Consider the following 11,412-nt stretch of genomic DNA (forward strand, 5'->3'; position numbering starts at 1 on the left):
TTATCTAATCATTTATTTGGCTCCGCCAACACAAATAGCTCCGCAACTGGAAGGGAGACAAGGCTGTTGCCAGGCAACACATAAACATTTCCTAGCTTTTCACATGCTTGCAACTGTGTCTGCATATTACCTCTACTATTTTATCTGAATGTTTCCATTTAAATGGATATTTCTGAGATTCAGCCAAGTCCCAAGGCAGTTCAGAGCCGAGGTTGTCTGCATTACAGTGTTAGCTTGATTTTTGCTCTTCTCTAATTTGTCGAGGTCGGCTGATGTCACATCAGCACACTTGGTTTGTGCTTATGTATCCAGGCCTTTTTCCTTCCCTTCTTCCTCCTCTGGGTCTGATGACCATTCATAATTTAGATCAAATGTTATTTGTGGAAATATGTTCATATTTGCGATGCAAGGTTTGCCACAATCCAACATAGTTAACTGGTGTAACGTTATTAGAACAACGGGGTGAGAGTGTCAGTAAAAAGTCCCAGTGCGACTGTACTCTGTATCAGCACTCATGGAATGTCTCCTGTCCAATCAAATTACTTGGTCGGAACTAACTGTTGTATATTATTAAATACAAGTGGGAATATATTTAATATATATTTGAACAATATTAATATCAATAATCATAATTTACTTTAATTTATCATTAATAAAAAAAATGAGAAAAGCTTAGAGAATAATTACTATTTGTAATTGTTTTGATACAAACATCAACCACTGGTTTTCATCAGACTTAGTCACAATCACAGCTTTGTGTTGTTTTTAATGTTTTTATTTTGATCACTAGTTAATATACAAACTGATGGATTGGTTAATTGTAACTACAATATTCTTAGAATTTCATTCCAATAAAAATGTTTTATTGTATTGTTGTATATTTACTTGATGATGATATCCCTTTAAGAATGGGAGCAAAAACAAAACAAAACAAAACCCCAGGCAACCAACCAAAAAAAATAAGAAAAAAAGAAAATAAGAAGTCAGCAACTATTGCATATATTTCATATATTTGAAACATATTAAATTAAAGGATCTGCCAAAGTAATTTAACAGTAGATCAGTATAATAATACACCTACACCCGGTTTACTGTTGGATCTGGTCTCTGAGTTGATTTTAAATCAGGAAAAAAATGGTGGTGATGGTGAGAAGCAGGAGAGTTAAACCTTTAACACATCTCTGCAGACCAACCATGCAGACCTTTCCTCTTTACTTCCTGTTGATGGTGCTGTCCCTCCCCATTGTTGTGGCGATGCCTGATCCACTGTCCTTGGATCGTTGGGAGCACCCATCTGAATTTCCTCCTACACTCCCCCACCCACCTATGGATGGCCCTGGGCCAGCTGGGACCCTGGAAACCTACTGCCAGATGCTACTGCAGGGCCTGGTCTCCATGTCCAGTGACCAGATCCCCTGGTTCTGTCTCTGTACACACTGTCAGAGCAGCCAGGGCCCCAAAGGAGACCATGGAGACAGGGGATTGCCTGGTAAAAAATAAACCATGCTGAATAAGAGATCCAACAGTTATGGACCAGAACTAGAATATAAATTAATTAAATTATAATAGTTATGGTATTGCTTCAGTGTACTGAACTCTGATGCTGATCCTGATTTCATTACCACGGGACTGTATCCCGTGGTAATGAAATGAAGAATCATTTTCAGGGATGCAAGATTAATCTTTTGTACCACCAGGTAGTCCAGGTAGTCCTGGGAGAAGGGGGTTATCAGGGTTCAGAGGTCCTCCAGGTCCTCAGGGCAGACCAGGGATCAAAGGTAAAATGTTTCCCCGAGTTATTATGTTTTTTACTGCCAAATATTAGTTGGACTGTTTCTGCTGCTGATTGTTGTTGGTGTGTGTGACCCTCAGGACAGAAAGGAGATGATGGTGAGAAGGGACAGCGAGGTCCCCCAGGACTGGTGGGACCCAAGGGAGAACGAGGTTTCAAAGGTGAAGAACATACATATTTACACATTTCTGGCACCTTAGTTCGGGGCCAGTTCCTGAACTGGTTTTTGTTGACCTGCAGGTGACAAAGGTGATCAAGGTCTGGCAGGTCATCCAGGGCCTCAGGGTCCTAAAGGAGATGACGGAGTCTGTCCAGATCTCTGTGAACACGGCCATAGCTTCCCTGGAACCCCAGGGTTACCTGGTCCTGCAGGACCTAGAGGTTTGCCGGGCGCAAAAGGGATGCCAGGACCCAGAGGTCTTAAGGGTGATATGGGTGATCTGGGTCACCCTGGTGACCCTGGATCGGTTGGTGAGAAGGGAGAACCAGGGCAAATGGGGGAGTGTAACTGTACAGACGGCTTAGATGGGGATCCAGGGCAGAAGGGGGACAAGGGAGACAAGGGGCACCAGGGGTACACAGGGCCTGCAGGCCAGAGGGGTCCACAGGGGGATAAGGGCGACCTGGGGCCTATTGGGTTAATGGGTCCTCCTGGTCCCTGCATGCCCACTATTCAGTCTGCATTTGCTGCAGGCCTGGCGTCCAGTTACCCCCCACCAAACAGCCCTGTGGTCTTCCCTTACGTCCACTACAACATCCAGGGGAGCTACAACCCCAGCAATGGTCTCTACACAGCCCCCATCAATGGCACCTATGTCTTCAACTATCACCTCACTGTCCATGAGCGAGTCCTCAAAGTTGGCCTCTTTCATAATTTCCTGCCAGTTGTTAAAACCACAGACCCCAAAGTGTTAGGAACCACCTCCCATTCAATAATCCTTCACCTGGTCCGAGGGGACAGGGTGTGGATACAGGTGAAGGATTCAGTCACTAACGGCATGTATGCTGGGACTGAGGCCAGCAGCACCTTCTCTGGTTTTTTGCTCCATCCAGACACATGTGACGTGGCCTTACTTAGAGCCCCCATGCCCCCATTGATGGTACCTGAGGGTGGATACAGCTGGGGAGAAATACCTGAATCCTCGACTGCTCCTGCATCACCTGCTATTGGAAGATCTATAAATGAGCCTTAGTCATCCAGAAGGTGCTAAATAAATGATATTGGCTGCATCAGTGTGATCTAAAAAAAAATAAATAAAAAATCACACAACACGCACAAACTGGGGAGTAGATCAGTCCCAACCACCAACAAATCAACAATGAACTCAACCAAAACAGTAACAGTAGGAATACATTATGTACAACCAGCAAACTTCCCAGAATTTAGACCCCCTTTCCACCTCTACGATGGTTTTACGTGATTACTATGAACATCCAAGCACTGAACGCAAGTGATTCACAGTTTGTACAACCTGTCAATAAACTGCATCTAGTCCTGAATGTCCAGAGACCAAGATGCTGTTTGAAGTAAATGTCTCATTAAGACCCCACTTTGCTCTGACTTTGTGCTAAGGACTCTTCCTGGTCACCGACTTAGAGAAGAAGCTTCCTGTTCCACAGAGAAGAAAATCATTGCTACCAACTCACTTCAGTTGAATTGTTTTTTTTTTTTTTTTACTTTTGAATCTGTCTCTAATTTTATTTTTGACAGTAGCTTCATGCTTCATCTTGATGTTCGTCATGAGAATGTAACCTGTTTGTTTGGTGCCCCAGTTCTGTTTCCTATTAACTCTTTGCCTCTGCTGTAATAAAATCCCGAGCGTGAATCCCTTATCTCTCATTTCCTCTTTGTCTGTGTAAACTGCAGAGATTTCCTATCTATATTGGAGCTTTAAAGACATCAAGTCATCTGATGATTCTCCAGCACTGATCTTATAGCTGCAGTGTAAAATGTAAAACTTCAGAGAGGTCACCCTCCCCTCTCTGAATTTCCCCATTGTACAACAATAGAACAAAGAGGAGTCCATCAAGCCCTAATGGAGAGGACTCCATAAACCATAAGCAGCCACAAAAAATCCAATGTCTCATCTGAGATCTGAGGATGAACTGGAGCTTCCTAAGTCACAGAAAGTTGATCATAGTCAGATTGCGCATTATCTGGAGTTGTGAATTTTCACTGGAGACATTTTACATCTTCGGCTATGACTCTGGGCTTGTTTCCCTCAGCAGCTGTAGGTGTGACATGTAAAGCCAGTTACCCCAATAACAAGAGCTGAAATCTGAGAGGAGCCATTGTCTACAGAGATCTGAGAGGTGTCACTGTGAAACAGAATACCATGTTGGTTTAACCTCATTACAATGAGAAACCCAGTCTGACTAACAGTGGGGCTCCAACACAGATTGAATTACAGCGGCATCAAACTCCTCTCCTCAGTCTCACTCTCCACCTCTCCTCTCCTCAAAAATGCCACTTAATCAGATTTATTTCTTAAGAAAGTTTTGTGAATCTGGCCCTTGATATCCAATGATTGCTTCACTGTTGAATACTGACAGTGGTAAAGCACCCATCCTCTTTGACCCACCGTGTTTTAGAACACCATTGAAAACACAGATTTCTCCCAAACACATTTTGTTTTATTCTCAAACAGGAAGCCCATTATAATAAACTATGTGCAAATTCTTTTGCTTCTTTGACTGAGTCAGTTTGAATGATGACCTGTGACCTCAGACCCCTTTGTAATAAATGTAGACATGATTAAATGGTGGAGTCATCTGTTGAAACCAATGTGCTGTTTTAAGGTCAGACAGAGGTCAGTGCTCGACAGCAGTAAAGGATCTAGACAGTTTCTATGTAGCAGTGATTCATCACTCACATCACTAACATTAGGAACAATGGTCTTTAGATCTGGAGAGTGAGGGACAATGTCCAATCTGTGGACCTTTCAGGCCTCAGTGGGAGATTCATCATCGTCTCCGTAAACCACACCTTTCAGGTAGGCCCGTTTAAACTCCTCAAAGACCATATCATCTGATTCACTGTGGGATAGGACAGGGGGACAGAAAGACAAAGACAGAGAGATTGGTGGATAGATACAAAGGGACAAGGGACAGAGGGACAAAGGGGGAGAGACAGAGAGGATGGGCAGCGGGACAGAGACAAAAACTGTGAGTAGGACAGCACAACAGATGACTTAGGCAAAGCTTCTCTCTCTCATTGTGCCTCAGTCTGGCTCTTTCTGTTTGCATCTGTATTGTGTGTGCTGGCCGTTGCTGGTCTCACCTCTCCTTGGCTGAAGATGGATTAGATGACACAAGGGCAAGTTACGGAGAGAAAGAAATACATTATCGATCCAGATAAGTTACAGAATTTCCTTCAATGAGACACTGACTCAATAAGCAAAATATGATTATAGGAAAAACATTCAGTACAACTACTAGCGAGTGTGTGTTTGTGTGTGTGTGTTAAGCAATTTGTTGCATAACACAAAAAGAATATTCCTGCTAAGCTGCTTAGCAAAACGAAGCTCAGCTTTTGATTGGACATTTGGACAATGAAGATGACTGATGTGTGTGTGTGTGTGTGTGTGTGTGTGGGCCCCCACCTGCTTCAGGTTTAGGATGCATCAGTCGGAAAGGAACCTCAAGATACACCTCACTGTAATAAACACACACACACACATACAATCAAGTAAGAGACACACAGACAAAGAAATAGAGACACAGACTCACTGGGGCAGAGACAAAGACAAGAACAGTAAGACTCACACAACAACAGAGAGATAGAGATTAAGTTGGACAGAGTGACACAGAGAATGATATACAGACAGTGACAGAGTACAGTCATGCAGAAAGACAGATAAAGACACACTGGGACAGAGACAAAGACAGTGACATTAAGACAGAGAAACAGACAGAGACCTGGATCCAATGGTCCTGTTGTTGCATGAGAGAGAACAGACATTGTTTCAGACTATTTGTTTGAAAAATTCAGTTTATAAACAGGCAACAAACTTTGACTTCAAATGTTTACACTGTACATGCTGTTCATCTGGTCAGTGACCTCACTGTGATGTCACTATGATGGTGTTCCAGTTCCATTATGTGATGCTGGCTGTAAATTTGCTGATGTCTGAACAGCAGTTTTCTGTGACCTCTCCCCTCTGACCTCTGACCCACCTAAGGAAATCGCTTATCCAAGTGACAGACTCACCCAGATGCCATCATCCGAACTACAACTTTATAGGACACTAGGATCCCCTGGACCTCCCTAAGCACCTCCTGCTTCACACTGGGACAGGGACAGAGCGACAGTGAGACAGAAAGAAGAGGCTTATCACAGTGTATTTCATGTACATTTGTGTATGTGTCTATATATTCAGGTGTCAGTCTCACATGGTGGATGAAGCCAGGTTAGTGTCCTCATGTTTGAGACGTCCGTCCAGAGCGAGCCCTCTTCGGTCTTTGTTGTGAGCCAGCAGAGGATACAGTGTGTAGTCCTTCCTGAGACTGGTACCCGAGGGGACAGTGTCACTGTGTACACACACACACACACATATATATGTGTAGGTACACAAAATAGTGTGTGTGTGTGTGTGTGTGTGTGTGTGTGTGTGTGTCAGACTCACTCTGTCTCCTCTTTGGCCACTGACTTGATATATTTGTCGTTGGAGTAAAGGATGATGTTTGTCACCTGCTCCACTAAAGACAGAGGCGTGTGAATGTCCTTAGATGTCTCCAACATCACCAAACACACAGTAACAACACACATCGTCACCTCACCTGACACACTAATGTCTTTGACGTTCCTGCTGGAAGAGTTTGTGATCTCAACAGTCACTTTCACTGGTTCACCGTGGTAAAATGTCTGAAGACAGGAGAGACACGCAGGAGAGACAGACAGGAGAACAGACAGAAGAGGCAGGACAGAGAGACAGGTGGGACAGACAGAGATAAGTAAGACAAGTACACTCAGCTGAGACAAATACAGGCAGCTGAGACAGGTAAAGTCAGACGAGGCAGTAAGAAATATGAGACAATTATGGGGAGCTTCAGGACAGAAGACTGTCTTACCTCCTTGGGCAGACTCATTTTGACATGCAGAGGTTTCTCAGACATTAGTAACTCCAAGGATGTTTCAGCCACTGGAACCACTTTACTGTCCTCTGGGGTGAAATGGATTTTGCGGATACTGAGACAAACTGAGCTCCTGAGAGGATAGATATAGAGTTACTTACATTACAAGGTCAAATCCACTGGATTTGGTCCAACTGTCTCCAGACTCACTGTTTGTCAATCCTATCGTCCCGATTTTCTCCACTGAAAGCTTTCACCTCAAACTCGACAGCACATTTCTGCCACACAGAGACAAGAACACCTGAGTTCCCTGGAAGAACCAGGACATTGATGTCCACCTCAAAATTTCAACTTAAAAGTTGAATCAAATAAACTTTCAAAAAACTTTCGATTTCAGTTTGAATGGCAGCAGAGTCACAGAGAGAACAGGTCTCTGGACATCTGCCTCAAAACGACATCTGTCCCTACAAAACTATGGGACATCTGTCTGTACCGAACAAGAGGACGTCAGTCTCTACAGAGAAGGGGGATGTCTGAAGAAGAAGATGCAGTGACATAGTGACATGAGGTTAAAACAGCATTCTGTCTTAACAGTTAAACAGAATTCTGTTTTGACTCCCTGAAGACAAGTTACCTTCCCCACGTCTAATGGTCCAGGCTGCAGGCACACTGAACACGGGAGGTTGTCTGGAAACTGAAATAGAGACACCATATCAGTGCAGAGCAGCTCGTTGTCACTTCAGTGTCTGAGTCGGTTCATGCTCTGAGAAGCAGAAATGTAGGTGGATGGGCCTCTGGTCACAAGTAATCAAGTTTTAGCTTTGTTTCATGGAAACATTGAATTATCATAGCAGAGTCCATCCATGCAGTGACTGACTAATCTTGCCCGTCGACTAAAATTAACTCATCTGTGAATCTGTCCAGCATCATGTCCAGCATCTGAACTGGACTTCCTGCAGTCACCTGGGAGTTCCTCACCTCAAAGAAGAAGGGGAAGGCGTTCTCTCCTAACTTCCTCAACAGTTTCTGCTGGATCTTAGTGTGAGTCAGTTTCTCCTTGTCCTGAAGCTCAGGATAAACCTGTCGAGTCACCATGAACAGGTCCCTCTTGAAAGCCACACCCATTACATCCATGTCCTGGTGGCCGTACCGGAACGTGCATGACAGCATCACATACACTAGACACACAAACAGATTGCATTGACAGGAATGACACACATTCGGAAAGATGCAGTGCCACCAATGGCCACGACAAGACAAGCATTAAATGTTACGTTAAAGTCTTTTATGTCAGTCATTCTGTCACGTAATTAAACATTTTGGTTTAAGACACTAATGTCACATTTCTTTCTCTGACCATAGATTTCTTTCACTAAGACTGGGTCTTAATGCTGGCAAGTTCAGTCATGTCCAGTCCCTTTGGACATAAGGAAGCTGAGAAAAAACATTCATTCATCTTCTACCGCTTATCCATTTCCAGGTTGCGGGGCAAACTGGAGCCAATCCCAGCTCACACTGGGTGAGGGCCAGGTACATCCTGGACAGGTCACCAGTCCATCACAGGGCCAACAAACACAGACAGACAGAGACCAACAACCACTCACACTCACATTCAGACCTACGGACAATTTAGACTCGCAAATTAACCCAAACATGAAGTCTTTGGATGGTGGGAGGAAACCCACACAGAGAACATGCAAACTCTGCACAGAAAGGGAACTGAACCCACAAAGTTCTTGCTGCAACTAAACAGCGCAAACCACTATTCCTCTGTAGTGCCTGAGAAAAACCATAATCACAGAGTAACTGACATAATTTTACTCCAGTATGAAAATGCAGAGAAGGTGATAAAAGGGGATACCAATTTGACTGTGAATCGAATACTAGCAAAAAAATCTGTTTTCAATTCAACAAAAAACAGATGAATAAGAATGGCACACTAACCTTTCTTTCCTTTGAGCTGCACCGGGTCAATCAGGATGACTCCGTCTGAGAGAGGAAACAGTCACGTCACCTGAGTCTGGAAGCTGATCTAAGTCTTGTCAGAGGATCTTAGTGAGTTATTGACCAGTGAAAAAAGGAGTAAAGACACTTAAGTCCAGATCATCTGTCTGCAGCTGGAACCTAATGTTCCCCACCATAAGGTTTAAAGAAACAACACTAGCTTAGCACCAAGACTGGAAGCAGGACAAACTGTTAGCCAAATTCTATCAATAGAGAAAAAAGTCCCATCCAACATCTTCAAGACTGACGGACTGTTGTATTATTAGCTCATAAGCTAATTGCAGATCCATGTAGCAACCAGAATGAAACTGATTTCCAGGTTCAGTTTGTTTCTCTCAGAACTCACCAACTGGATCCACAAAGTCACAGTAATCCATAAAGTCCCTCTTGGCCATGTAGACCGCCACCTGAGGAGGGAGGCGGGGTCAGAAGGACTGGAACCTGGCTCAGAGGTACTTTGGTACCACTTCCTCCATCTTATTTACCTGGCATGACCCAAACTCTTAGACCTCACCCAAAGCTGGTCAACATGTACATATGTGTAAAATCTATAAATTTTGAAATAAATGAAGATTATAACATTTTTTCCTGCATGTGCAGAGTGTTTCTCATCATTTTTGAACATCCATCAATACAAAGTGCCAGTGCACGGCAAAAAAGTAGTAGTTTAATTGCAAAGGTTAAATTTGCTGAGGCTGGAATTTTTTTCCTGAAGAGTGAAATATTTCAAGTCTTAAATTACAGGTTTTAATCTGGATAATCACAGTTAGAACTCCATAATCTCAAGTATTTCTGCCAATCAAAATGATTTACATCACAGAGAAGTTTCTTTTCTGAAGAGTCTGTTCTTCGTCTCATTTATGATTTATCTCAGACAAGACTCAGATCAGTTCAGTTTTAGACTCCTTCAGCGGGAGTGATGTCATCAGTGTTTGCTGGTGTGGAGGATCAGCCGCATCAGTCCTAAGGCCTGATTGGAGTGGTGTCAGACCAGCTGGCTGGACTGTCTGGACCAGTAATACAGTCAGAACAGTTAGCTGGACCATCAGGACCAGTTAGTAGTAGCTGTCTCTCTGCTGTGCTGAATCCTGCTGAGGGAGTCGCTCCTGCCAGATCCCTGCTATTTATACTGTGTGAATGGTCATTTAACCACAATCCAAATGAATATTCTGATATTGATACTGAGATACTGAACTTTTGATTTTCATGAGCTGTATCATCCAAATTAAAACTTGGATGAAATATTTCACTGTGTCCCCAATCTAGAATAAAGTTTAACTTTTTTCCCACAAAATTTTTTTTAGGTGCACTTGTATGACCAGAAAAAGAAATTAAACCATCATTAGAGCAATTAACTTATCATGTTGGTGGTTTGCATGAATATTCTGGGAAAATATGATCTTTGATTGTTGAGATACAGACACCAGTGTTTGACCACAGGCTGAGCTGGACTCACCGATTTGTCGCGGGAAACCTTTTTGAAGACAACGTGTTTTGGACTCATGGTGATGTCTTCTCAGGACCTGCAACACACGAACACCAATACATTAACATGGATTCATTCACTCAACAGCTTTGAATGGTTTTGTCTGAAGTGGTGTATTTAAAGCCACTTCACATTTCATAGTCATTTATTTCACAAAAGTATATTTGAGTCATCTCCAGTTGCTTTGTCACATTCACTATGATAATGTTATTTTGATTCACTTGTGTAAACAAATGAAACAGAAAGTGAGTGTTAATAAATTAAAGTTGATATTATTTTTATGAGAAATATGTTGCAGCTTCACTGTGTGTGGTTCTTTAAAGAAATTTCAGTTCAGGTAATTTATCAAAGCCAGAATTCAAACCCTCAAACCCCCAAATCTTTCTGACAGCAGCAGAGACTGAGTGAGCGGGACTCAGTTCTCCAATGTTCCCATGGCAGGAGGAAACACTGGATCAGGATAAAATAGAAAACAGTGGAAAAACAAACACTGACCTGCAACAGCACTGATAATGATGATGGTGCTCAGCAGCAGCTTTCAGATGATCAGACTCACTGAGCTGCATTTATAATCTACACACACAGCCTGGTCAGCATGGTGATCATTACTGACTTAAAACACTCACACACACACAGATAATCCTGTAGATACGCAGCAACATGAACACTCAGACAGCAGTTTCAGATATAAAAACCGAGTCTGACTCAGAACCTTCCTCTGCTATCAGAGCCATTCCCATGGAAAAGTTTGAGGCAACCACGTCCTCTAAAAGGTCTGGGCAGGTGGGGCCACCCTGAGACCCCTTGACGCAACTCACGTTGATTTTATTCATTTGTTTTTTGTAATACTTTTTTCATATCAGCCTGTCCAGGGTGACCCAATGGATGGGATTGGCTGAAGCATCCCAGCAAACCTGATGGATATGTGGTAGAAAATGAGAGGGTGATCTGGTGAAGATTTAAAGATTCTGTGGGTTTATTGGCACCACCCACTGAGCCTCAGTTTACCCTGCATTTCACCTGGAACTGTCCATACTTCCTTTCCTGGTGTGTCTTT

At 43.1% G+C, this 11,412-nt stretch overlaps 2 protein-coding genes across 2 annotated transcripts; one reads left to right on the plus strand and one right to left on the minus strand.

Moving 5' to 3' along the window:
• Nucleotides 1–936: 936 nt before the first annotated feature.
• Nucleotides 937–3,605, plus strand: LOC115052738 (collagen alpha-1(VIII) chain-like). The gene is made up of 4 exons (XM_029517040.1): nt 937–1,489; nt 1,698–1,778; nt 1,873–1,953; nt 2,033–3,605. The coding sequence occupies exons 1-4, from the start codon at nt 1,135–1,137 to the stop codon at nt 2,983–2,985; spliced, it is 1,470 nt and encodes a 489-aa protein (XP_029372900.1). The 5' UTR covers nt 937–1,134; the 3' UTR covers nt 2,986–3,605.
• Nucleotides 3,606–4,469: 864 nt separating this feature from the next.
• On the minus strand, nt 4,470–10,373 carry LOC115052744 (S-arrestin-like). The gene is made up of 15 exons (XM_029517051.1): nt 10,326–10,373; nt 9,216–9,276; nt 8,810–8,854; nt 7,844–8,043; nt 7,500–7,559; nt 7,076–7,143; nt 6,863–6,998; nt 6,572–6,656; nt 6,418–6,490; nt 6,185–6,322; nt 6,003–6,080; nt 5,711–5,725; nt 5,395–5,447; nt 5,073–5,082; nt 4,470–4,828 (listed from the first exon to the last, which is right to left on the minus strand). The coding sequence occupies exons 1-15, from the start codon at nt 10,371–10,373 to the stop codon at nt 4,735–4,737; spliced, it is 1,164 nt and encodes a 387-aa protein (XP_029372911.1). The 3' UTR covers nt 4,470–4,734.
• Nucleotides 10,374–11,412: the final 1,039 nt, after the last annotated feature.

Source organism: Echeneis naucrates, chromosome 13 (assembly GCF_900963305.1).
Source record: "Echeneis naucrates chromosome 13, fEcheNa1.1, whole genome shotgun sequence".
NCBI lineage: Eukaryota > Metazoa > Chordata > Actinopteri > Carangiformes > Echeneidae > Echeneis > Echeneis naucrates.